The sequence below is a fragment of the Sturnus vulgaris genome, chromosome 11 (genome assembly GCF_052056855.1).
Source record: "Sturnus vulgaris isolate bStuVul1 chromosome 11, bStuVul1.hap1, whole genome shotgun sequence".
Taxonomy (NCBI): Eukaryota; Metazoa; Chordata; class Aves; order Passeriformes; family Sturnidae; genus Sturnus; species Sturnus vulgaris.
In genome coordinates, this window is record NC_142253.1 from 4,751,468 (window position 1) to 4,777,080 (window position 25,613).

Sequence of the window (25,613 nt, forward strand, 5' to 3'; positions counted from 1 at the left end):
GCATAAATATGTAACTCTTTTTTAATTTTCAGTAATGTGCTCTAGTCAGAGCATGCCATAATGGTCTGGCTTGGTTCCTTCATGGATTTCTGGTGCAGGTTTTAGTAAGATGCCTAAAATTTCACTGTAAAGTCAGAGAGCTGTAGGAAGCTCATGAGGTTGGTCCTGTTTTTCTGCTGGAGATAGTTTCAAGTGGGAAGCCCTGTCGATAGTATGGTACATGATTAAATATTTTTACTGGCTATTTTAGAGTCAAGCTGCCTTCCCTCTCCACAGACCTAGCACTGACGAGCAGGGCGTGCTGGGGACAGCATCTTGCCCAACGTTTGATCATGTTGGGACAGAGAATTAATTATGGGCAGTACCAGGAGTGCAAGTTGAGGTTTGGTAAGAAGAGGCTTTTATGCAGATTTTCATTATTTCCATTTGCATTGCCCAAATTCATTCAAGTTCTGCTTTGTATCTGCCAGAGAGAAAACTCCTGTTTAGAGGGTGGAATAGGAAGGAAAGGGTCTGTCTGCTGCTTTTGTTTAATTCTCCTCCATAGTGGAAAAATACTTCAGATGAGAGTTTCCTATATTCTTCTCCTGGGGAATAAACAAACCTTTTGCCAAAAAATGTTCAGTCCCATTAACTCGGGGCAGTTTATGTATTGAAATTATGCCAAAAACCACCAGTCCAGAAACCCCCTCTGTATCAGGGGTCAGATTAAATGCAAGCTGTGCCTCCCTGTCCCGACAGCCACGTCCTCCTCCTGGTGGGAACCCACCATGGACGTGCCAGATACAGCACTGGCTGTTTGGCTGGAGATAATGGGGATGGTGGGACATCTGGAGCCGGGGCTGTCTGCCCTGGGATTGCTCTATCGTCTCGTGGTCCTTGTGAAACCAAACAGGAACAGGTCATAATTCAAACCTCGCTCCTGCTATCGGGAGTTGTCACCTCTGGGGAGCGGCTGGGTCTCGGAGGGCTTGGGAAAGTGATCCCGAAGGTCAAGGGGAGACTTGCTTGGTGCAGATGAAGTGATAATGGACTCTGGAAGGAGGGGGAGGACCATTTGAGGTTCTTATTATCCCTGAAGCCGTGAATCATCCTAAATGCTAATCCTGGGGCGTGCAGTCAGCAGATCCAGGCTGCTGCGTGCCAGCCTGCACTGTCTGAAGGCATCCAGTGCACAAGGAGTTGTGCCCTGTCTCTCCCAGGTCTTTTACATTTTTCTAGGATTGTTTCATGCTTGATCTTACAATTATGCGGGAAGAAAAAAAATTCTCATGTTGCTTCTCAGAGTTTCAAGCCTTATAAGTCCATTTTGGTGGACTTCTCTCAGTGCATGTGGATGGGATGGTGTCTGAACCTCAAGGTGTGGGACCTGTCAGGAAGACAGGTCCCAGGGCCAATTTTGTCTCATAAAATCAGTGTATTCTCTGCTCTTGCAGGAAATTGGATGGGTTTGTAGGTTGGCAGAAGAAGAGAGGGGGCCCAGCTCTGCTGTAAATTGTCACAGCTCCGTGGCCCCTGCCTGCTGACAGTCTGCAGCAGGGCTGTGGCTCTGGGTCAGTGCTGCAGGGACGTGCCCCCTGTCATGGCACAGACGTGGTGACAGCCCTTTGATCACTGAGTGTCCCAGCTCAGAGCCCAGAGGCCCTGCTCACAGGCGGGTTTGCTGGCTGGCCCTCAAAATTTAAATTTGGGGTAGACATTTCCATATTGATGAGCTGCTACTCATCACTCAGGCTTAACTATCACCCTTGTTTTGGCATTGATGAGGATAGAGTTGCTTCTCAGCCAGATCTGAAGAGGTGAGGGGACCAAAATCCAAACAGGAAGGCGAGTAGCACTGTTGGAGGACACAAATGTTGCAGAAGGTGGCATTTCAGAGGGTGGGAGATGCAGCTGCCAGGATTTGTGGCATTTCTGCAGCCTCTTGGTGATGGGGAAGCTCCTGGTGCTGTAAGGGTTGGTGAGAGAGAGTTTGGGACCTCTCTCACCCATGTGTGGTGGTGACAGCTGGGTGTCAGCTGTCCCCTGTACCCAGCTGCCTCTGCCAGAGCTCAGCCCTTATTGCCTCAGCCCTTACCACCAGGTTTCTAAATAGGGGCTTAATGACCACCCGTTAAACCTCTGATCATGAATGCTGCGGGGCTGAGAATCTACATTTACAGAAACAGCCCTTTTGTTTGGGAAAAATGAGCTATTTTGTTAGTACTTCCTTCTAAAGCCTCTCCTACTTCACTGTAGTTCCCTGCCAACTCTGCCTGCTAGAGCAGCCATTGCAGTGATGAGTCAGGTTTAAAAATAGGAGGAAAAATCGTGGTTTAATAATCAATTATCCTGTGAGTCTGTGATTGAAGTTGGACAGGACCTTAGGAGGTCATCGGGCCAAACCCTCCAGCTTCAAGAGGGAGTTCATTCAGGCCAGGTTGCTCAGGGCTTGTTTTGTTGTTATGGGGTGTTATTTTTTGTTCTTTGCTCTGGTTTCTGAGGCCTCAGGGAGGGCGTGCTCTGTCTGCATTTCCATGTGACCCTACAAGCCCCTGGTAATCTACCTTCTCTCTGCAAGCTGAGATGTCCTGCAGCCTTTTGATCCCATCAAAATGGGCTTGTAAAGGGTTGAATAAAACTCAGCTTTTGTGAGCACTGGCTGTATTTGAGCGCTGGAAGGAGAGATCTTGATTTTCTATCCAGCTGTCCCTGTTTGTGACACTTGGGTGCTGGCCAGCTTGCAAAGAAAAATGGATATTCCTGGCAGAAGAGTGCAGCAACCAGCACTCCTCGGTGCTAATTGACCCCTTCTTGGCAGCTTCATCAAAGACATTGCAGAATAAATAGGCTGTTGATTGAACTGTTTCCTCGTCCCCAGAGGTGGTCCCCCTTGCTCAGGGCTGAGGTTCATTGTCAGGGCTGGGGAAGAGCCTTGCAGAGCAATTAGCCCAAAACCTTTCATCCCCTGTGGCATCTGGGAGATGGAATGCTGGAGTGGGGTGTGCTGTGCCCTCCATGTGCAGAGCTCCATCCTCAGTGCCCATGGATGCACTCCAGGGACACTCAGAGTGTGGAATTGGGTGGAGGCAAAGGGGGACGTAGCTCTGATGAGAACTCTAATGAAAACTAATAGTTCAGTCTGATGAGAAGGCAGTTTGGGAGCAGAAAAACACCTTGAAGGAAAGCCTGGACAAAGTTGAGGCAGATGCTGATGGACGTGACTGGTGCATTCTTTGCATAGAAAAGTCGTGTTGGTGCTTGCTGGCGCTGCTGCGCAGGCACGCAGAAATCCTGCCGAGATGGGGCGTGCAGGTTTCAGCTGATTAATTAATGGACCGTGTGAGGAGAAAGTATGAGCCGTTTTACTGATGCCTGGAAATGGGTTTTAAAATATTCCGCCGGGGTTTTGTCATGACAGATTGCATTCATGTACTTGAACCCCTCTGTATTTCATTTCAGGTTGGGCCTAGAGTTGAGAATATTTGAACTTTCTATACAATGGGCAGTTCAGGAGAGCTATTTTCACTGAAAGTGTTTTAAAGCATATGAACTGAAACCCTTTGTTTTGAATCACATCAGTGTTAAACTCTGAGATTTAACGAATACCACACTGCTCCATGAAATGTTTTGTTAAAGACATAGCCAAACTTAGCACTGCAAGCCTTACATTTGGGCAGAGGCTTTCCTGCAGCTGTTCCAGGGCTCGTTCTGCACTCAGCAAACAGGGTGAGGGTGTGCAGAATAAATATTGATACGGTGGTGGCCTGAGCATCACGTGTGTATAATGAGCCTGCATGACACCATATCCATCACTGTCATGTGAGAGGGCCTCTAGAGTTACGTTGCTATGACAGCCTGGCATGGGGCAACACGCCACGATCATGAGCAGCAAATACAGCCCCTTCCTTCTGCCCAAACTAATGAGTCCATCTCTGATTCACTAGCACTGACTCTGGGCCATATTTGCTTTTCCAGTGATGAGAACGCTAGAAAAGACCTGAAGACACTGCCTGTCTTTCCTACCAAGACACTGCAGGAGCATCCATCACTTGCTTACTGGTGAGCAGTTTAATTTAAAATGTAAATCATTGCTATGAATGATAACAACAAGATGACTTTTAAGTAGTCTGCAAACTTCTAAAAGTTTTCAGCCCAGGACATAGAGTTAATTGCTTATGTTCAAGCATTTCCAGTTTTTAGAAGATTATAAATTATGTAAGATCTGATGCAAATTCCTCCTTGAAAGTCTGCTTAAATTAAGTTGCTGTCTCAGAAACTGCTGGATCAGAGTATGTGGGGACCCTGCAATAGAAGGAGCTGAAGTCTGAGCTCCAGCCAAGCCTGGGTTTGCAGAGAGCACCTCGGTCTTCATCTGTCACACAGTGAAGCCTTTGTGGTGAGCTGACCTTTGCTGGCTGCCAGCTGCCCACCCAGCTCTCAGGACAGGGGAAGAAAATAATCTAGAAAGGCTGGCAAGAGAAAGTTCCAGTTCTGGGGCTTGAATTTGCTGTAAAGGAACCCAGCATTTAGGATGAATCAGTGATATTGTTTCCTTGGAATTTATGCCCTTTGTGCAAATTCCCTCATTTGTTTTGTTTTTTTAGGCTTGATGTGTACGTGATGGATTTTCAAGTGTACCATGCTTGCTTATTATTTGTTTGTCTCTGAATGAATACTGCTGGTTTTTTTTTTTGCTTTCAAGTGTCTGACACAGAAATGCATATTTTATTTCACATTCCTCCAAAACAAAATGTTGAAATATGTAACAGGAAAAATGCAAAAAGGTCATTGCTGACAATTCTATGGTTTTTTTCACCTGTGAAATGTCAGGGGGAAAAAATACACGGGACTGAAAACAGCTCTGGTTTAACTTCTTCTGTCTTACATATGGAGCATTAACCAGCCTTTGAAGTTTGGGTCCTTTAGAACGTGAAGATGAATTTACACAATTAGCACCATTCTTCTGCAGCAGAACAGGCTGATCTGAAATGGTTCGTTAATTAGTGTAGAAGGCAGGATGTGATGGTGGGGATCAGCCAGGCAGCTCCACGCTGCCTAATGAAGGGTGGGAAAGAAATCAGCAAGAACCAGAATGTAAACTAGAGCAAGAAACATGCAGAGGGTCCCTTCTCTGCATGCTGAGCAGGTGGCTGGGCTTCGACAGATGCCGTCACACATGAACAAAGTCACTGAGCCTCTAAATTGGGTTTTGTGCTTGGTTTGCAGTGAGGACAGAGTAATTGAACATTATACACAAATTAAAGGTCTGACCAGAGGACAAGCCATTGTTCAGTGAGTATGACACTTGTTAATTTGTGAAGATGATATTTTTACTTTTCTCTTCTTTTTTTTGTTGAGAAGTGGCAAGGCAGACTGTTTGGGTCATTACTGCCTGTAAATGATGTCATTTGTATCTGTCAGATTCTTTTTATTGAGTTACATTGCAAAGTAGAATTATCTGAAGTCTCACATTTCACAGGCTTGCAGTTCAGCATTTGTGTAGTCATTTGGGTACCTCAAATACAAAAGAAATTGTTTGGATCTTACTTTATTTGGAAGACTCTTCTCCATACCTTGCTTGCCATCAATTAATTTTCACTCCAAACTCTCAAGGGTGTGTGTTACCCTAAGTATTGTTAAGAAATTCTGGAATGTTCAGAATTTGGCTTTCAAAACATCAAGGTCTTCCAAGCTGCCCCCTGAGCCTGTGGAATTGTATTTTTCATTTGCCATTAATATTTACTGTTCTTCCTACAAGCAGATGCAGTAGGATGTGTTATGAGATGTTTGAGATGATGGCCATGGCTGCACAGTGCAGACTCCTTACAGTTTTGCTCATGTACCTCAGTGCCTGTAAATCTCTTTCAATAATCTGTGGTCTTTTTTCAGTAGGAACAAGGGAAAAATGGTCTGTTCAGTGGTTTTCTGAATTGCCTCATGAAACAGTTGTACAATGGCATAAACACATTGATTTGGAGTCTATCCTTTGTAACCAGAGCTCCATAATGGAATAATTATGGGCAGGTCTTTACTGCCAGCGTTTCCCAAAAGGCTCACATGTTCAGTTCAGAATTTTTGCTTTCAGTTCTATGATCTTCTGATAAGAGATTGAATGCTCTGTTGTATGAGAGATTTTCCTTTTGCTTTAGCTGGGCCAAAATACCCCATCTTCCCCCAAGCCAACATGCTAAGTTTTTTCTGAAAACATGGGCCTTCAGTTATGAAGGCCTTCAAAATATGCTAATGATAAATGACGTGTCCTGGATGTATGTGTGAAAAAAATATGTTAATAGATAATACTCCCTCCAGAGAAAATAATCTGATATGCTATAAATCTGTCTGCAGGTACATGAAAGTGGTAGAAGCTTTGCCAACATATGGAGTTCATTACTATGGAGTAAAGGTCAGTAACTGCCTATAGATAATGTGATTGCTGAGCTTATTATGTGGGATTGCATTCCTAAAGGAGCAGTTGGATGATTCAGTGCTCTTCTATCAGGATGAAACCCTGCATTTTTCAACCTCTGTTATTTTTCCCCATTCAATGTACTTGAGAAATTGTTTCCAGAGAGCAGAAAGGAATCTTTGTAAAACCGTATGTAATCCTATCAGGAGCTAAATTCCTATCATCTTAATTAAACTGGATATCACTTCTAGACCTGAAGCAGTTAATAGTTTCCCCAGAGACATTAATCAAGATTAGAAAAATAAAATGTGGGAAAGAGCTCCTCCTAAGTGGCAAGTGATTAGTGGTGCGTGCTTGGAGTGGGGAAATGCTGAGAAATATTTTTGGAGAGTGACGGAAATACACCATTTATTCTCACTTGTAGAGCAGAGCTGGGGCCAAAGCGTTCTGTGCCGAAGAGCTCAGCAGAGATGTCTCCTTACTTGTGAGACTGTGGTACCTGAGAAGCTGATGTTTTGTGCTGATGTTTCCTCCTGTGGCTGCCCATGCCTGAATTTAGTGGATGCAGTCATTGGCCACAGTTTTTTTTCTGTCCCCTGTCCTTTCCCTTCACAGCCACTTCTCCAGCCAGTGACACCCCATTGTTTCAGCAGCACTGTTGCTTTTCTGCCCACTTTGCACAGCCACCACCTGATTTTGTGCCTCTGCCTCAGAAGGCAGAGGGAGAAAGTTTCCACATTCACCCCAAAAATCCACTTCACCTCAATTTGTTTGCCAGAAAAATCTTTGTTCTGTACCTACTTGTACTTGTCGCAGAGTGAAAAGGACTGTAATCTTGGAATTGCCTAATTCTTAAGTAGCTCTTGGTTGATGCAGACATCCATTTTTCAGGATAAACAAGGAATCCCGTGGTGGCTTGGAATAAGTTACAAAGGAATTGGCCAGTACGACTTACAAGACAAAGTTAAGCCCAGAAAAGTAAGTTTTTTTGCATCTGATTTTTTTGTGGGGAGAACATGGTATGGTGTTGCATGTCAGAATATACTCTTTTAAGTTATTGCTTATTAGACTGGTGGGCAAAAGACCAAAAGCTGGAGGCAGAAGGAGATTTCTGCTGGCACTGAGGCAGTAAATCTCTCCTAGATAGTGGAAACTCCCTTTGGGAGCTTTGGCTTGTGTGTCTTGAGTTTGGTGGTCTCAGGATGGGAATTTTGGCAGCCCCCAGGGATAACTACAGAAATAGGAGACAGTTGTGTTTCTACCAGGCCATGTACTTGGGCACTGTTTTCACTTCACTTTTGTAGGTGGGGTTTTTTTGTGCATGAAGCATAAAAGGCTCCACTGATACAGGCAGAGTGCGAGGGGAACTGAGTGAAATTGAAGGCTTGTTGAAGCAACAGTGTGTTTCCATAAATTCTGAGGGGGAATTGAGAATAAATGCCATGTATTGGAGATCATTCTTCTCCAACCTATTATTTTCCAGTGTGTCTGCTGCAGAGTGAGCTCTGCCCACACCCTCCTGTGCTGTTGGAGCAGGGCAGAGGGTCCTGCCTTGTTCTGCTGGCTCCCTCAGAGCCCAGACAGCAGCCTTGGAAACCCAGCAGGCACCCAAGGCATGGGGTGGTGGGAACTCCACCCATCCTGTAGCCACATGTGTGTTCTTGTGACTGAGCCCTGAAAGTCTTTGAAGGGTTATTTAACCCCCAGGGCTGCTCCTGCTGGGGCTGTCATCATTTCTGGTCATGTCTTCATTGAAACATCTAAGCCACGAGGGGATGGAGACCTGGGAGTTTGCTGTTCTTCTTTCCCCTGGAATGATCTGGGCAGGAGTTCACATGAAGTTGTGCTCCCCGCCAGGGAATTTTTACATTTGCAAAATGATATTGTTTAGTGTATTGGTGCCAAAAAGTACAGCTTAAACTTCCTTAATAAAGAGTAATCCCCCCTTCAAGCTTCCAACTTGATCTTCTCTTTTTCTCTTTTGACTTGGTTTCTTTTGGTGTGTTTATGTACTTGTGTGTCCAAGGGTGAGCTCTCATGTCCTTCCTTTGCTTTGTTCAGTAAAATAAAGAGTTTTATCCCAAGTGTCTCTTCCCATGCCTGCACTACAAGACAGTAACACAAGAGGAACCCTTTGTAAATCGAGTGAACTTGATGAAGCCATTGAATGGCAAAGGAGAGCATCAAGGAGGTCCTCTTGCCCTTGAGCACTTCACTGATTTTAGGCAATATCTATAAGATTTTCCAGCCAGGAAAGGATCATTCTGCAGCCAGGATGTCCAGCTGTGACCAGCAGCGCTCTCCAAGAAAATGGAGCCTGCCTGGCTGGAAGCATTGCTTCGCCAAGCATTTTTTATGCTTGTGGGATTTCAGTTTACAACGTCAACCAGGCAGATTAAGAAAATTTTTTAAGGTCAGCAGGGCCCAGATACCAAGTCACACCCTGCAACAGTTAGTTCCGAGGCGTTGTCTTTGAATGCAGCAGGAGTTGTGCTTAAGAAAAATAAAACAAAAACCAGAGGTCATCTCAGAAGTGGAAATATTACAGTGGAAATGAGAATAGTTTTTGGCTTCACTGAAATTATAATTGTACAACAGAGGATAGAGATTAAAAGGGAAGGTGAGAGAGAGGAGCCTAAATGCAGGTGGAAGATTTAATTACAGTAAGCTCATTGAAACTGTGGGGACGGATATGGCTGTAGTATCCTTCAGGATTTTTCTGGTGTCAGTATAAAGGAACACAAACAATGTAAGCCACAGCCTGTCCTGAGCCATGACTGCCTTTAACGAGTGGCTAAATATACAAAGAGTTTATTTATATGAAAAATGTTTCAGGGTTTGAAATACAGAAGTGCACTTTGGTAAGTGATTAGAGTCAGAACACTTTTGGGAGGAAAAGCAGACATCAGGTCTAGAGGGGCATCCACATCCAAACTTGGGTTTAGAGTTAAAATGCTGAGATACTGCTGCTTCTTTCAGTGTAACTGTAGCCCTGTGATGCAGCAGGCAGAAGTTCCTTTCAGTCAGCATTGTTGTTTGGTCATATTTATGAATGTATCAGAATTTATTTCAGAGAAAGAAGGATATGTACAGCTTGCCTAAATTTCCCAGAAGTCTGTGGAGCAGCAGGCAGGAGGGGAATAGGCATGTAAACTATTCCTATCTTTTGGAGCAGTGGTGCTAGTTTTGCTGGATTTAGCAGAATTTTCTTGCTTTGCTTTTTGGGAACGGAGCCAAACTCACAACTGCCGTGTGCTGGTGTTATCCAGCTGTTTATGCTATGGATCAAAACTGCTGTTGTGTTTATCCCTAGCCATCTGGGAAAGAGCATCCTCATTATGCTCCACTTCTCCAGTTGGTGATGTTTAAATATACATGCAGCTGATTAATAGATAGAGAATAATAAGAGGGAAAGGCTGAGTCCAGGTCTAATGGAGACTGAGCTGGCCTTCCCAAATTTTAAAGCTACAAGGGATCTCTGGGTGTGCAAGCCTCTCTGATACTGGTTGTGGTGGGAAAGCTGCAGCATTTTGGATGGGAGGCTTTTAAAAGGAATTGGTGCCTCTGCCCCAGTGAATTCACACCTGGGGATTTATTCTGCTCCCATGTCTTTTCTTTAGTGCTGTCAGATGTATTTGCTTCACCATAGAATCATAGGCATCTTGCAAGAGCCAAGTCCATATTTAGAATAAAATTTTACTATTAATAATATATATAAGTATCTATTAGCTGCACCCGTTAATGGAGGGTCAGTTAAAGCCAAAGAAATACAATCACCCTTTTCAAAAAGTGAAATCTTTTGGCTTTACCCAAGTAGGTCTCCAGGCAAAGACACCTAAATCCGAGCCTTGGAGCACAGTGGTTATCCTAAGGTTTTGTTATTGGAGCAACACCAGTGCATGAAGTCCAGGGCTGAGAGCTCCTCACAGGAAGCAACTTGCAGGAGAGGCCTGGGTGAGGCAATCTGCAGATCCTATCACCCTGGGCTCTGTGTCACCATCTGCCAGGGGAGCCTGTGGTGTTGGGGAGGCTGCTCTGGGACTCAGAGCTGGACCTGGAGAACCTGCCCTGGCTGTCTGGCTGTGTACAGCTGCCTAGGGAGGTTTGGCTCCAGCTTATTAATATTTTGCTCGTTGACCAGAGATGGTTTGGACAAGGGAGTTTTGTTGCTCCAAGTCACTCCTGGGAGCTTGTATTGCTTCGGGAGCAGTTTCTGGCAAAGCCCAAGTGTTACCTGTCCCCCAGGACTGCCAGCTGAGGTGCTGAGGGAAGCACTGTGCTCCAGCTCCTAACAGACTGAAAAGGGAGAATTATTTTGTGTGTCATTGATGAAAATTGTCTCTAGATAAAAGCAGTGGCTCCACACTGGCTGGAGGTTATACTGAGCTCACTTGATTATCATCCTGAAGTCTCACAGGGCATTAAAACAGACTGGATTTGGCAACCCTTGTTCAGATTTGAGCTCAGACCTGGGATTAGCTCTGCAGTCCTGCTGCTTTGCAAACATATTCTCTTACAGTTGCAGTTAATATTGAGAGTCACCTCCTGCTTGGAGAAGTGCCTCCTGCTTGCTGTGGCGTGGCATGCCAAGATCCTGTCCCTGGTATCCTCTGAATCAATTAGGAAAAGTATAAAACAGGTCCCAGGACTCTGTCATTTCAAGCCAGAATAGATCTCCCTTTATCTCTGCCCCATTCTTCTCACTGGCGAGATAAACAATGTATGTGTTGTTAATGAAGGGTGTATTAAGGCATGAGTTGAGTTTATTCTGCGTTCAGCCAATGTGTGAGGATCCTCTGAGGGCTGCAGAAGGCAGCTTGCTGGCTCTCTGACTTGTTCTCCCACTTCATTGTGTTTCTGTGGGCAACTCCCTTGTGATAAATTCACTATGTTATCTGAAGAGAACTAATCTTGCTGTGGTATTGTTTCAAATGTCCAAGAATATTGGTTCTGCTGCTTGATGTCTTGACTGCATTGTGTTCTCAGAAGTGTTTTTGTTAGCATATACTTGTTTTGAAATGGGTCATGTTTAACACAGGATGGTGTGGGTTGAAAGATCATCTCATTTCAACCTCCCTGCTGGGGGCAGGGACACCTTCCACTATCCCAGGTTGCTCCAAACCCCATCCAACCTGGCCTGGGACACTTCCAGGCATCCAGGGGCAGCCACAGCTTCTCTGGGCACCCTGTACCTTATCACCTTCACAATATCCCTGGCTGGATTTAATATTTTCAGGGCTTTAGCTTTCCAAACTAGACTCCTGTCTGCTTGGACAATTTCTCTGTATTTCTCCCACCCTCTGTAGGGGTCTTTTTGTGTCTGAGTATGTCCAGGAAGTCTTTGTTCATCCTTGCAAGCTTCCTGACGTTTTTGCCTGACTTTCTCTTTGTTGGGATGCATTGCTCCTGAGCTGTGAGGAGGAGGTATTATGATAGTTCTTTCTTAATTCAGCGTATCTAAGAGTTGATGCTGAAAGTTTTCCCTTGCAAAACATTTACTTCATGTAAATTTGCTGTCCTGTTTTGCTGAATAGTTCAGGACACAGCAGCATTGGAGGAGCCTTCTCAGCAGGCAGCTCTAATTAGGCAGAGATTTCTTTTATGGTGTTTATTTCTCACCGAGCCATTGATTTAGATAGAAGATACTAAGCTCACATAATTACTTAAAATAAACACAGAGCTTTTACAAGACTGCTCTGAAATTCAGTTCTTTCCAGATGTGCAGAAAGTTGCTTGAATGTCACCTGCTGCAAAACACAAACGTTTTGGGGCTGTTTGATGTTGAGACATCTCTGTCTTATGATGCCAGTGCTAGTGGCAGTAGCAGGCAAAAAGGGATCATAAGGTATTAGAAAAAAAGAAGATTGAAGAGGTTTTTAGAGGACTGGCTTGATATTTAAGGGACGAAGGATGCCTGCAGGTGAGCTCTGCCAAGATGTGCTGGCACAGGTGGGAGCTGTCTGCCTCCTTCCCTCAGAAGGTGCTGCAGGTGGGGCATTTTGGCTCTCCTGCCATCTCCTCAGGTGCCTCCCTCCATGGGCAGGCACAGCAGCGAAACACAGGATTCCAGCTGAAGGCAGGATGCCAGACAGCTGAATGCAGCAGAGGGGCTGAAACACTGCTCCCAATGCTGCTGCCAGCGTGGTAATTTCCCTCTTCGGGTGGGGTGCATTCCTGTGGGCAGAAATCTTTTATGTTTCCTTGCTCTGAATTGCCAGATTTGTCTGCAGATTGCTGTTCCCAGCCAGTTCCTGAGGTGCTGCTTGCTGAGCCTCCTTGCAGGCACTGCACGTATCACAAGGTGCTTTGGAAGTGTTTCCCGAGGGAAAGGCTGCTGCAAACACTGTGGCATGGCTTGCACTTCCATGCTGACCTTACCCAAAGACCCCCTGGGTGGAAATCCAGAGATCTGGGTAATTTAGCTCTTGGTCAGAATTAGTCCCTAACCTTGGAAACATCCCAGGTGCAATTCTGGCACCTGGGCTGGTACAGCAGCATGTGGCCACACAGCCCCTGCACTCAGCTGCTCTCCACATTTTCACCTCCTTGCAAAAACAAACTTTGTAAAAAAATAATGAAATATTATATTTTTAAACAAAACCCATCAGGCTCACAGCAATATTGAGCCAGGAGCCTGAGCAGCTCTCCTGCAGGTGTCTTTGGGCAGGGTCTCTGCCAGCTCCTGCCTGTGATCCTGACTGGGCCGTTTTTCTGAGCCAGTTTACTCTTGCTGTCAGGCCAGGACAAACTTGCATTTTATTCAAAACTAGATGCAAGATCAGCCAGGTAAAAATCCTGCTGCTTCTCTTAAGGTGTTTCAACGTTTAGGTGTGCCATGTCTCTTTGGGTTGCCTTAGACTATTGCTGTTCTTTTTGTGCGGGATGGAGGGCAATTCCTTTTTGTTCAGTGCTCTTGGTATCTGGAATTCAATCACAGTAGAAATGCAGGGAAGCCTATACTCGGCTGGAAAAGCAGCAGCTGGGTGGTAGGAGTCTGGCTGCTGCACAGAGGTGCCTGGGTAATGAGATGTGATCAGAGCTGCACCTCCACCTTCTACAAAAATAAAAAAAAATCAGAAAAACAACCTTGACCAGGCCAAGTTGTACTCAGAGTCAGACAGGCAGCCCCTGGGATGCTCAGTAGTTTTCAGGAGCATTTAAGGATCTGACAACCGACATGGATGGGAAGGCTATTAAGAAAACATTAATTAGCTCAGGTGGACTTAATCATCTGGGTAAAGGGAACATACATTGCAAAACTTCCACAAAAACATTTTAATTATTCCTAATTGTTCTTCCAGCCCTCAAAAACCAGTTCCAGATTTCCAGATTTTTTTTTTGCCACTCTTTTGTCTTTAAATATGCATGTAGTTTAGGTAAGATTGAATTAGGAATTACTTAGGAACATGTCTGTACAGGGTAGGGAGTATTTGAAGGGAGCAGGATATCTCTAGAGCAGTGACTGTTTCCTGAGTGTTTCCTTTTGACCACGAGTTAGAAAAATTTCAGTTAAAGTTATTATTTTATTGCTTTGTCCTTGTTTGTATTGAGTTCATTTTTTCCCCTCTTTTCTTCATGAATCCAAGCGTGTTAGGCAGAAACTTGTAATACTTTCAGGATTATTTTTATGTGCATCTGTGTAAACATTATTAACTCACAACTTATTCTGAACCTTCATTTAATCACCAGCCTTTTTTACGGGGACCTGAGTTTGGCGGGTTTGTCAGATGAGGTGATAGCTAAGGAGCTTATATTGTTCTTAAGCGAGATAGTTTGAGGTCAGGGCACTTTTCAGTCCTCAAGAGCAAAGGGTGTCTTGGGTACAACACCAATTCCCATCTCTCCTGCTGTGGAACAGCAGAGGGGGCAGCTGGAGTTATCCTGGACTTTGAGCAAGAAGGCAGAGATGTCTTTGTGCTGAATGTACCCCACTGTGAATGCTTGGGGCGCCCGTCAGCTCCTTTTGGTCTGGGATGGATCTCACAGGGTGGGGAGGAAATGGGGCAAAGCTCTGCCCACATCCTGAGGCAATTCCATGCAGGTTTTCTTAAAAATGCAAACGCCTTTTTTTTTCGTTTCTCGCACTACAAGTGATCCTGGTGTGGGATTTGCACAGACCCCTGTGTTCCTGCAGGATAGGGCAGGAGGCTGCTCCGGGTGCTGGGGCTGCTACATTTTGTCCTCCTGCCAAACGCGACCCTCCTCACCTTAGGACAGGTGTCCCCTTTCTCCCGCAGCCCTCGGGGAATGTCGAGCGCGTCCGGAGGGGAAAAACCCAAAGGAAGTGATAAAGGGGACGGGGAGTCATCACCCGCCACGATAAGAGGCAGCAAGGCAGTGTTTTTTCCAGAGGTCATGTTTGAAGCACACCCATGGTTTTTACGAGCGTGGGAGCGGGCCGGGAACGCCGGGATGATGCTTCTGGTCCAACCTGTTGCCTCTGGGTGTGAGTCAAGGCTGGCGGGGCCGGGACACGGCACCGCGGGGACCCCGGGCAGCCCCCAGGACACTGCCCCCGGTCCCCACAGACACCCGGGGTGCTCCGAGAGGTGCAGCCCCTCGGCAGAACCCTGCTCGTTCCCTGCGCTGTCGGGTTTTCCCTTTATCCTGGGGAAAGGGGTGTGGGAGGTGTCGCAGCGGAGCGGGTGGGTGGTGATGTCAGGCGTGTGTCAGCAGTGGGAGGCGAAGCTGCCACAGCACAGAGGCAGGACGGAGGGACAGAGGGACGGCACGGCCGGCTCGGCTCTGCCCTGCCCTGCCCATGCCACCCCTAACACTGCCCGGCGGGGCCGGGAAACCGGGATTGGGATCGGGATCGGGGCTGCGGCCAGGTGAGTGCGGGACGCGGGGAAGAAGCCGGGGCTGTGCCGGGATCCCGGCTGGGATCGCTGCTGGAGCACCCACAGGAGTCTATTGCTCAATGTCCTGACAGACTGCTCGGGTTGTTTCCTTTTGCCTGTTTCTAAGTTATTTATCTTCAGAGTTCGGTGCGAAGTTGTAAAGAGGCGCTTCTGAGTGGGCAGGAGGGCTGTGAGACAAACAAACTTACTTGAGCACAGAGGAAAACTGCCACAATCGTCTAGAAAGTAATTTATTTATCCAAGTAAATTACATTTCCACTTGGCTTCACTTTTTCTACAGCAGGCTCTAATAGTCAGTTGTAGTCCTAGCAAAGTTTTAATTAAACAGAGGGAAAGGCTGCTGAAAGAGCCATCTTTTCCCCAAAACACAAATGCACTGGGTTATGTTTCATTGTGTGATTCATGTTTCAGATGCATCACAGCATATTATGTCGTTTCTTACAAAATTTGAAGTGCTTGTGTAGTAGGAGGTAGCATGACATGTCAGGTTTTGGCAGAGGCTAGCAGGAATGTTGTGTGTCCTGGGGGTTTCTGGTGTGGTGGCTGCACCCTTGGAGGCTTTGGAAAAACTCCAGTGAGGAAAGGAGGGAGTTGCTATGGTGGCCTGGATGCCTTGGCTGGATCCCTGATGTCAGAGGCTGATCTGTCCCTGAACCCTGTCCCTGCCTGCCCAGCTGGATGGAGGCGCCTCCCGTACCTCCATGTGGGCTGCAGCTCTGGAAAGCAGCTGATGTCAACTCCAGCGTGCTGCTGCTCCTGTGGATCCCATCATGGGCAGGGGGACATCCCTGGGGACACCACACAGGTCCCCATGTGCATCCAGGCACCCTGGCACTGCTGGAGAAGGGGACAGGAGGTGGTGCTGCCTAAACCTGTGAGCTGGGCTGGGAAGATGCAGCCCCCCCATGGCTCATCCCCAGGGGCTGGCTGATGCTGCTGCTGTGAAAGGAGAGCAAATTCATATGAAATCCTGATCCCACGGGTGCAGCTGCCAAGCCCTGACTGACTTTGATCTCTTCTCCCAGCTGGCACTTTGCAGGAAATATGTGGGTTTCTAGCAGGAGGATGTGCTGGGGGTGGCTTCCTCCTGTAGCTGCTGTTGTTCTGTACATGCTGTACCTTTGCTCAAAAATGTCACACTAGATGTCTCACACAATGTCTTCACAAGAGGAAGGTCTTGGCTTATCCAAGCTGCTGCCATTCCCTGGAGATGTTCTGACTCAGGGAAGTAGACCATAGTTGTCTATAAAATTACTTTGTAAAGAGATTTTTGCATTTAATCAGAGAGAAAATGACTTTAACTGTCCTGCCAAGATCTCTGGGAACTTCTAGCAATGAAATTAAACGTGCTGTTGTTGGAGGCAGATGTTGTCACTGGCAAAATCCTCAGTTTACAGCACATTGTCTGTAAGAGTGTGAAATTACTGAGGGGGCATCCTATATTTGTGTGCTTCTTTTAATTGATGTTATGAATGTAGTTATTGCTCAGTCTATGCTATAGCTGAGGATACACAGGAATTGTAATTTGCTGAAATTACATCACCTTGGGGTGAGAGGACTGATGATTTAGTGACCGTGTGCTGCTTCTCTCTCCCAATTCTCCTAGCTATTTCAATGGAAACAGCTGGAAAATCTTTATTTCCGTGAGAAGAAATTTGCTGTGGAAGTACACGATCCCCGCAGGTGAGGCTGGAGGAGGCAGTTCTGTCATGGGGTTAATCTTTACCCAGAGTGGGAACTCACCATCACGTGTGTGTGGATGGGGTGGGAGGTGCCTCTAACACCTGAGTTTACTCTGGGCTTTGGGACTGATCCTGATCCAACGTTTGGCAGGGCAGACTGGGGCTGTCTCAGCTCTGGGTGTCCTCTCAGATTCCTTGTGAGTCTATTCAGGGAATTGTTGGAGCAGGGGGAGGAGTGTCTGTCATGGCCAATTCTGCAGCAGCACTGGGTGACGGGATGAAGGAAATCTGAGTTTTTGCGTCCCTAAAATAAAGGCTGAGCCTCGCCTGGTTAAGAGAGAGGCATTGTGGACTTTAAACCTCCAAGACCTGTCTTGAAATTGCATTTCTTTTCACCTCCTCAGAATTTCAGTGTCGAGAAGGACCTTTGGTCAGAGTGGGCTGGTAGTGCAGACCTGGTATGCAAACACTTCCCTGATCAAATCCATCTGGGTGATGGCAATCAGTCAGCACCAGTTCTACCTGGACAGGAAGCAAAGCAAAGTAAGTTATGAGGCATTTTACTGCAAGCATGGGTTTCAACACCTTTCCTGTATATCCTTCAACGTATATTTTTCTACAGATTGACTACTCTCCAGAGAAAAACTACAAATTGTTTTTGTCAGCTTTTTGAGCAGTCTATTAGTGGTGGTATTGTTATTCAATCCATTTTAGCCTGCAGTTAAGGCCTATGGAAGTGTAATCAGGAAGAGGGAATTCCCATGTCTGGGTGTCTAATCTGCCTTTCCTTTTGTCTCCTTTCCTGTGTTTGTTTTGAAAGCTGCAGTGATTTTGAGCTGGGAGATGGTTCAGGTTTTGGGGGAGAGGGGAAAGGAATGCCAAACAGCCCTTGTATACCGCAGGCACCTGTGTGATGCTGTTGCTTTAGCCTTAATTTTGTGGGAGATGAGGTGTGAAATGTCATCGTCTATGATGTGTTCTGAAGTTAATTAGAGGTAACTCAGTGAGGTTGGATTTTTTTTTTAACTCCTTCAGGCAAAAATTCCATCAGCCAGAAGTTTGGATGATATCGCCATGGATCTGACAGAGATGGGAACACCAAAAGTGTCAAAGCTGGTGACTTTGGAGGCCAAGAATCAGCTTATTATGGCCAGCAATGGCAGTTTGATCTCCTCAGGTAATACTGCATGTAGGTGTGAAGTAGCCAAGTATAATGGGGCTTGCGTTTGTTAAAAGGGAAATGAAACTACCAGACAATAAAAATGGCCTTTATCTGGAAATCCTCTGATACAGAGTGTGTTTTCCAGGCTCTCAGGATTCAGAGGTCAGTGAAGAACAAAAGAAGGAGAAGATAATGGAACTAAAGAAGAAAGAGAAACTCCTTCAGGAAAAACTGCTTCAGAAGGTTGAGGAGCTGAAGAAAATCTGCCTGCGAGAAGCGGTGAGAGCTGCACCTTACTCTGAGTTTGGGCAGGTGGGAGCCCCCTTCTCCCACTGAGCCTTACCTGGAGCCCTCTCTGTTCCTCAGGAGCTGACGGGCAAGATGCCCAAGGAGTATCCTCTGGGTGCTGGAGAGGAGCCTCCCCAGGTGAGAAGGCGTGTTGGCACGGCGTTCAAGCTGGATGACAACCTGCTCCCCAGTGAGGAGGTGAGCTTGTTGGCACAGCAGGGCTGGGGTGGCCACACCAGTGGCCAAAGACAATCCAGCTCTTCCCTGGGTGTTTCAAGAGGAGGCAGCTGAGCAGTTGCTTGCGTGGAGTGGGAAATTTTGGTGTGTTCTGCAAGTTCACCCGACCTGAACCCCTGATTTGGCCACAGCTGCATGAATTTTAATGGATATTTTGCTGCTAATTAGAGAAGATCAGGTGCATAATGCCATTTGGCAGCTCATGGCTCTGAGTTTTTCTGGAACATTGTCTTGTCTCGTGTTGGGAGGATGTTTGAACCCAGAAGGTGGCAGGGCTGTGCACTGTCCCCCTTGCAAAATCATCTGTCTGTGAGCATAGCTGTGTGACAGGTGACAGGAGGAGGAGTTTTACCTGTGGCTTAATGAAGGTTCCACCTGAGTAAAACCTCCCTGAATTGCTCAAGAAGCTAAAATGAACTTTGCTGGCAGAGACTGACTTGAGTGATATGGTAATTCAGATGTTTGCAGTTTCTGGACACACTCCATTCCCCCTCATTCCTTGTGAGATTTGTTAGCAAGCTGTATCATCCAACTAAGTAGGTGTTGGGCACTCGGCATCTGTCTTTCACCAGAAACTCACTGCCCTGCCTCACAGGGCTGGTGTGCTCCTTGTCTGCAGCAAAGTGATTTTGTGGACTGCTTAAATGCTATTAAATCAAAATCCTGCTGACCAGATTTAATAACGTGTTGCTTAGCACTTCTGCAGTGCCTTTCATCTGAGCTTCTCAAAGTAGTTTACAAACAATTAATTAAAGCCTGAAACTCCCTCTTACGTAGGTATGGTGATACCAATTTCCATTTTTATTTTCTCTGAAGTAGGGAGAGATTTTGAACAGATGTTTTCAAGGTTAGACACATAGCAGGAGGTTTAGGAGCCTAAACCTGAATTTAAGAGCCTGTGCTATGTCACCTGGGCTTCAAAACTTTGGACCTTGCCCAAGAGATCTCAAAATTGTGCCCTAGTCAGAAATAAGAGCTAAGACTTTCATATGCTGAGACTCTTGTTTATAAAATTGGGCATTTCTGTCTTTTGTGCTCAAGATTTCACTTCATCACCACAAAAATAGATTTTCTTTCTAATGACTTTCATTGATAATTTCTTTCTGGAGTACAGAAAAATAACTCATCTCATGAATTTTCAGGATCCTACTTTGCAGGACTTGGAGAGCAATTTTATCATACACCAAAAGCTGGTGGAAGCTGCAAAGAAACTTGCCAGTGAGCCAGACCTCTGCAAAAACGTGAAGAAGAAAAGAAAGCAGGAGTACGCTGATGCTGTAAAAAAGCTGCAAGAGATAGAAAACTCCATAAATGAATATAGAATCAAGTGTGGCAAAAAACCAACCCAGAAATCAACTCTGGCTCTACCAGGTGAGAGAATTCCCCACGTTCTGATGCAAACAGGAGGGAAAAAGAGAAATTTGGCTTACTTATAAACTTTGTTTACATCTTCTCTATTTGATTTTTATCTTCTCCAAGGCAGTTAAATAATAAAAAAAAAAGATGAAACTGCTGCATCTGATACTCAGTGCACTGCTGTAGGCTGGGGGCAGAGTAGGCCACAGTTTTAGGAGCAAGCACAGACATGTTCCAGCACCAGATATAGGCTGAAGGTGCTGTGCACAAAAAGGCTGGCAGCAACACCTTGGATGAAGCTTTTCTGATGCCTGAATTCGTGGTGTGTTGAGTGCAGTTGTACATCTGAGATGCCACATGCAGCATCTCCCTCTCATCCCTCCTGTGGTGCTTCAGTTCTGGCAGAAACAGAGCAGGCAGGTTTTTTCTGCAGGATCAAGGAAATAAGGATGAAAGACATTGCTTCTTGAATTAAAATTCCTGATTTCCAGGAAGTGATATAAATTAAGTTCAGGAGTTTATGAAGGCAGTTAGTAGCAAACAGATTTTTGACTAAATCCATTGGCCACTGATGAGCACAGTAAAAGCAGATACTCTTGGCCCCTCTGTTCTGAGAGTGTGCTTCTGCTAAGGGAAGTGAGATTCTTGCTGCCTCACAGGATACTGTGTGAAAACATGTTAATATCCACGCCAACTGAAGGAGTTTTGGATCCGTACCCCTGACACACCACGGCATCACTGGGCTATCCATCATCACAAAGTGATTATTCTGAAAGGCTGATGATCAGTGTTTAATGTGGCCCAGCTTGTTCCTGATTGACAGAGGGGAGGGAAACATCTGTTTTTCCAGTCTCTTGCTCACCAGTCTGGATACCGACTGTGGAAAGTCCTGTTTTACCTGGGGCACCTGGTGTGTGGTAATGACCAGGAGGGCTGAGAGATCCATCCATCCATCCATCCATGGATACTGTTGTTTGTTGCTGGCAGTTTCTTGCCCTCCTGTCCAAGCCAGCAATAAGCAGCTGCATTCCCTTCCAGTCCCGGGCTCTCAACCTGCAGCCTGTATTTGTTTATCAGTGATTGATTTTATGTGTAACCTTGTCACTGTCACCAGCCGTGCTCTCCAGGTCTGGTTTCAGAAGGCTGAGCAGTGATGAGTCACTGAATTGTGTCTGTGAATTCAGGGAATGACTTGTTGGAAGTAGTATGTTAAATATTCCCATTGATTTATCGAATCAAACCGTAGCTATTTCCATCCCAGCCCCCAGGGATAGGAGCTGAAGGACATACTGGACTGCTTTCTGTGTTCCACTTCCCTTTCTTCCCTCTCTAGCCCAGAGTTTCTTTCTCCCTTGCAGGGATTTGCACAGACCTGGGATTTAAATTCAGATATGTCACCGTATCTGAGTATGTCAGCATTGCATACCCCCCGGAATCCAGCACTGTAGCTTTAGGCTGGCTTTTTTCTCTTCCTCAGCAGGCTTTGTTCCTCCCCACACTGGGCCCAGTTCCACATTTTACCACCCCGTGGTCAAATCCACATGAATCAGCTCCCTTGGAGCTTTTTCCCAGTGTCAGGTTGCAAGCAGAGCTGCAGCCCATCCTCGGTGGTCTGACAAGTTCCCCCAGGGCAGAGGCCAGTCCTGATTTTTGCTGTTCTTCAACAGCTGCTCTATTTACTACATTCCTGTAACCAGACCTTTCCTGGCAGCAAATTGTGACAGCAGGAGCAGCACACATTGCACGTGCTCATGGTGGCTGAGGGCACAAGCAGGTGTCTTATACAAAGTGCTGCCACTGTCTTTTTTTTTTTTTTTTTCTTCCTTTTGCTCATGCTTGAAGATTCATGGAGATTTTTCACCCCACCAGTGCCATATCTTGCCAGAAACAGCCTAGGGATTGAGCTGGCCCTGGGTTAATTATGTCCAGTTCAGCCTTATTTCTCTGCTGCTGGTGGTCTGCTGCAAACCTGAGTGAGGACAGGCTGTTTCTCTGTGAGGGGCAGTGTGTAGCATCAAGGTGAGACAGGTATAGTGAAGTGCTGTGAATAAATAACAATGTAAAAAGAAACAAAAAATTAGTATGCCCATACAACAGTTCCTGTTTTCTGTGTTGTTGGAATTTGCAATACCTCGATGGAAATCAGCGGAATTATTCTGGATTGATCTTAATTTAATTGAAACAGGATCTGTATGCTGATGAAACATTCAAAAGCGAATGCCAAATTTTAAAAGGCTTTTTGTACCTACCTGGTGGGGTTTCAGGTGTACCTAGAGGAGATTAGCTGCTAATAGCCAAGCTCTACATGTCTGTGTAGGCTCCTGACTCCTAGTGAAGCACCAAAACACCCTGTGAGATCTGTTGGAAGTGGGGTGGAAAACACCTTTGTAAATCTTGGCTTGATTCCTGCTGCAGATTAAAATAAAAAAAAATCTCCTTTGATAATTACCTGGGTCGCTTGCTGAACTGCAGTGAACACACAGAGTGATGATGTCTTCAGGCTGTGGGGGCTAAAGAATATGAATTGCAGTGTTACAAATATCAGCTGTCTCTGAAACTCAAGAAAATCAACTGTATTAAGATACTTGTAAGTTGATGTTGGCTCTTTCATGCTTAGTGTTTGTTTTTGTTCACAGATGATATCATTCCATCCGAGAGCAGTTCCCTGTCAGACACTACCACCTATGATGATGGTATGATGCTTATCCTTTTTTTCCCCCCAAGAAGTTTGTCCATTCAGAGATATTTCTTTGACTTAATGTCCTTTAGCATGTCCCATCCCTGGAAGTGTTCAAGGCCAGGCTGGACAGGGCTTTGAGCAAAACGTTTTAGAGGAAGGTGTCCCTGCCCATGGCAGGGAGTTGGAATTAGATGAGCTTTCAGGTCCTTTCCAATACAAGTCGTTATATGATTCTATAATTTTGGTGGCTTTTAATGATAAGTTACTTTATAGCAGAGGGAAAAATAGCTACTCAGGAATGTCTTTCCTCTTAATGGGTTAGTTATTGAAACTTTCTGCTTTGTGAGCTGACCTGAGTCATCTTAAAAGAAGGAAGTTGGTTTTAACATGACCAACCTGCAAGCTGAGGACACTGTGGGTATCGAATATTTTGTCTGTAGGGCCTGGCCTAAAACTGAAGGGTTTACAAATTGAGAGAATTAGCCCAGCCTTTCTGATCTCACAGCTACCATAAAACTTAGAGAAAAGTGGAGTAGTCACAGATACTAACACTCTATTTACGTTTATCTGGGTTGGTGTTTGCTCAGCTTACTCATTTCACACACACACCCACAGACACACTCACACCCTGTTCCACAAGGTGGAAAGGACATGGCCTGCCTCTCCCTTAAACTGGAAAATCGTCATTTGGGGACAAACATTATCTCAATTATTACTCACTTTTCAGTTTGGGCCTGATGCTGATCTCACTTTTTCCCAATTTTAGACTTATACAAACCAGGTGGTGCTATAAAATGGATTTACATCTGATTCTTGCTTGTACAAGTAGAAATGGAGCCAGGCTTATGAACATGTTCTCTGTGATGCTAGTCCTGCATTTATATGTGTTAGTTGGAGTTTCCTGTTGGCTCTGTCGGGATCTGGTTGTGCCCTGAGCAAAGTGAGAACAAGGATCAAACCAGCATCTTCCTGATTGCCTTCAGCCAAATGTGTCTGTCAGTTGTCTTAGCTCATTCAGTCCCTTTTGAAGTCAGTCCCTTTTAGGTTGTGCTTCAAAACTAATTCTTAAAATGTCGTTTTCAAGAGCTGGCAGGTGAGGGACAGGAACTGGCTTTTGCAGAGGCTAAGCTTGCCTGCTTGGCTCTGGAAAGGATTGCTCTGAAAACAGATGTTTTCCCAGGAAGTTCCATTCTGGGATCTGGCACAGCCCCAAGTTGGGTGTAGTCTCCATAGGAGTTGATGCTGTGGGATCTGTAGGAGCCTCCACGATGTCCTGTCTGTGTGGAGAGAGCTCAGTGCTGGCAGGAAATCTTTTCTGGATCCACAGCTCCTGTCATTGTCTCTGTACTGCAAAGTGATTCTCCTTAGGGCCACAGATTTGCACCCAGGGCAAAAATATCACAGATTTTGCTCTAACAAAATGCATATTCCTTTCCAACAGTCAGTGAATCACTTCCTGCAGCAGCACAGAGACCCAGCTCTGCTCAGCTTTCTCCAAGACTTCCTCCACCAAAATCCCTTGGGGTGGAGAGAATTCATCTCAGGAAGTCATCCATAAATGAGCAGCTCTTGGAAAGCAGACATTCCAGGTAGGCACATCTCACTGCTGCTGCACTCTCCACCTGCTGGCATGAGCTCCATCCTGCCCCTGCTGAGCATTCCAGCACAGCCACTGCCCCTCTGCTCTTCTGGCCTTACAGGATTTGGTGATGGGAGCTGAATTTCCTGCTTAGGAACAAAAGTGTGGATAAGTACTTGGCACAGTGTCTCAAAACAAAGAGTAGTGTCGTTTTTATGAAGAGGCTTGAGATGAGTGAGAAGTTTAATAGCAAGGGCTGTATTTAAGGAGTTGCTCGTGCCTACCACTGCTGTCATTCTTTGTGTCAGTTTCTGGGTTTTCTTCAGTGTCAATTTAACAACTTGTCATTTTCCTGATGACTGTGCTTAGTGGATTCAGGCAGCACCAAACCCTATCCATCCCTCCTGATGGTATCAGTATTTCAGCAGGTGTATTGTTAAACAGACATAATTCATGTAAGGCCTGATGGAGAAGGTTCCGTTTAAAAGCAGAGTTACTGGGGTTCAGCCAGCTTCCATCATTAGTGTGTGTATCTATGGGATTTGGGCACTTTAGGAGCTAGACCAGCTCCATGGAGGACATCAATAGCAGTAGGTTTGCAGGTGATTGTGTGATCATGTCATGTGTGATTGGGTGAGATCTGGTGCTAGGAGCTGTTCCCAGTATAGAGATTCACACTGATCCTGAGATTTCTTGGCCTGTCTCGTGTGAGCAGGCCGTTAAAGACACACTTAAAAATATTTTAAAGTTTTGAACAATGCCATGTCTTTGCTTTTTTCTCATCTGTCCTTCAAGATAACCAGAACACTCCTCCACATGAAGTTCAGGAGTCAGATTATAGCCGTGTGTACCCATTCAGCTGTGATGTGCTTCATTTGAAAACCTAATTCATTTGCTTCTCAGTTACCTGCTCTCTCTCTCCTTGATGATTCTGTCCTTTGCCAGCAGCTTGTCCTGTGAACACTTCCCTTGATCCACACGAAGGGGTTGAATTTTGCTTCCTGTTTAACAGCTCTGTTTTTCACATATCCACCTACATTTGTTCTGCCCTTTCTTCTGTTTCTCCAAGGCTTCAGGCACCCGTACTGGGTCTGCTGTGCCTTGTGTGATGATGTTTAACCCTTGTGTGATGATGTTTAACCTCACGGGGTTTGTCCCCTTTGCTGCAGGGAGGTGCTCTCGACACACAGCAGCCCTTTCCGCACGCTGGAGCGGCCGGCGCAGCCCCACGGAGGGAGGAGCATGCCCACCACCCCTGTGCTCACACGAAACGCCTACAGCAGCAGCCACCTGCAGTAAGGGACCCTGCTTCACTGCCATGCCCAGCTGGGGAAGCACAACAATCAAAGCAAATGGTGTTAAGAGGGCAAAATGTCGTTT

General features: G+C 45.9%; 1 protein-coding gene across 3 annotated transcripts in view; it reads left to right on the top strand.

Moving 5' to 3' along the window:
- FRMD4B (FERM domain containing 4B) overlaps nt 1-25,613 on the top strand; it is a 77,540-nt gene that overhangs the window by 47,181 nt on the left and 4,746 nt on the right. For all 3 annotated transcript variants that reach the window (XM_088171275.1, XM_088171277.1, XM_088171276.1), the window contains exons 8-20: nt 3,958-4,041; nt 5,209-5,274; nt 6,328-6,385; nt 7,280-7,366; nt 16,856-16,932; nt 17,336-17,474; nt 17,967-18,108; nt 18,239-18,372; nt 18,460-18,579; nt 19,761-19,989; nt 22,611-22,667; nt 24,096-24,243; nt 25,403-25,528. In XM_088171275.1, coding sequence (XP_088027401.1) covers nt 3,958-4,041; nt 5,209-5,274; nt 6,328-6,385; nt 7,280-7,366; nt 16,856-16,932; nt 17,336-17,474; nt 17,967-18,108; nt 18,239-18,372; nt 18,460-18,579; nt 19,761-19,989; nt 22,611-22,667; nt 24,096-24,243; nt 25,403-25,528 — 1,467 coding nt within the window. The remainder of the gene's footprint in view (nt 1-3,957; nt 4,042-5,208; nt 5,275-6,327; nt 6,386-7,279; nt 7,367-16,855; nt 16,933-17,335; nt 17,475-17,966; nt 18,109-18,238; nt 18,373-18,459; nt 18,580-19,760; nt 19,990-22,610; nt 22,668-24,095; nt 24,244-25,402; nt 25,529-25,613) is intronic.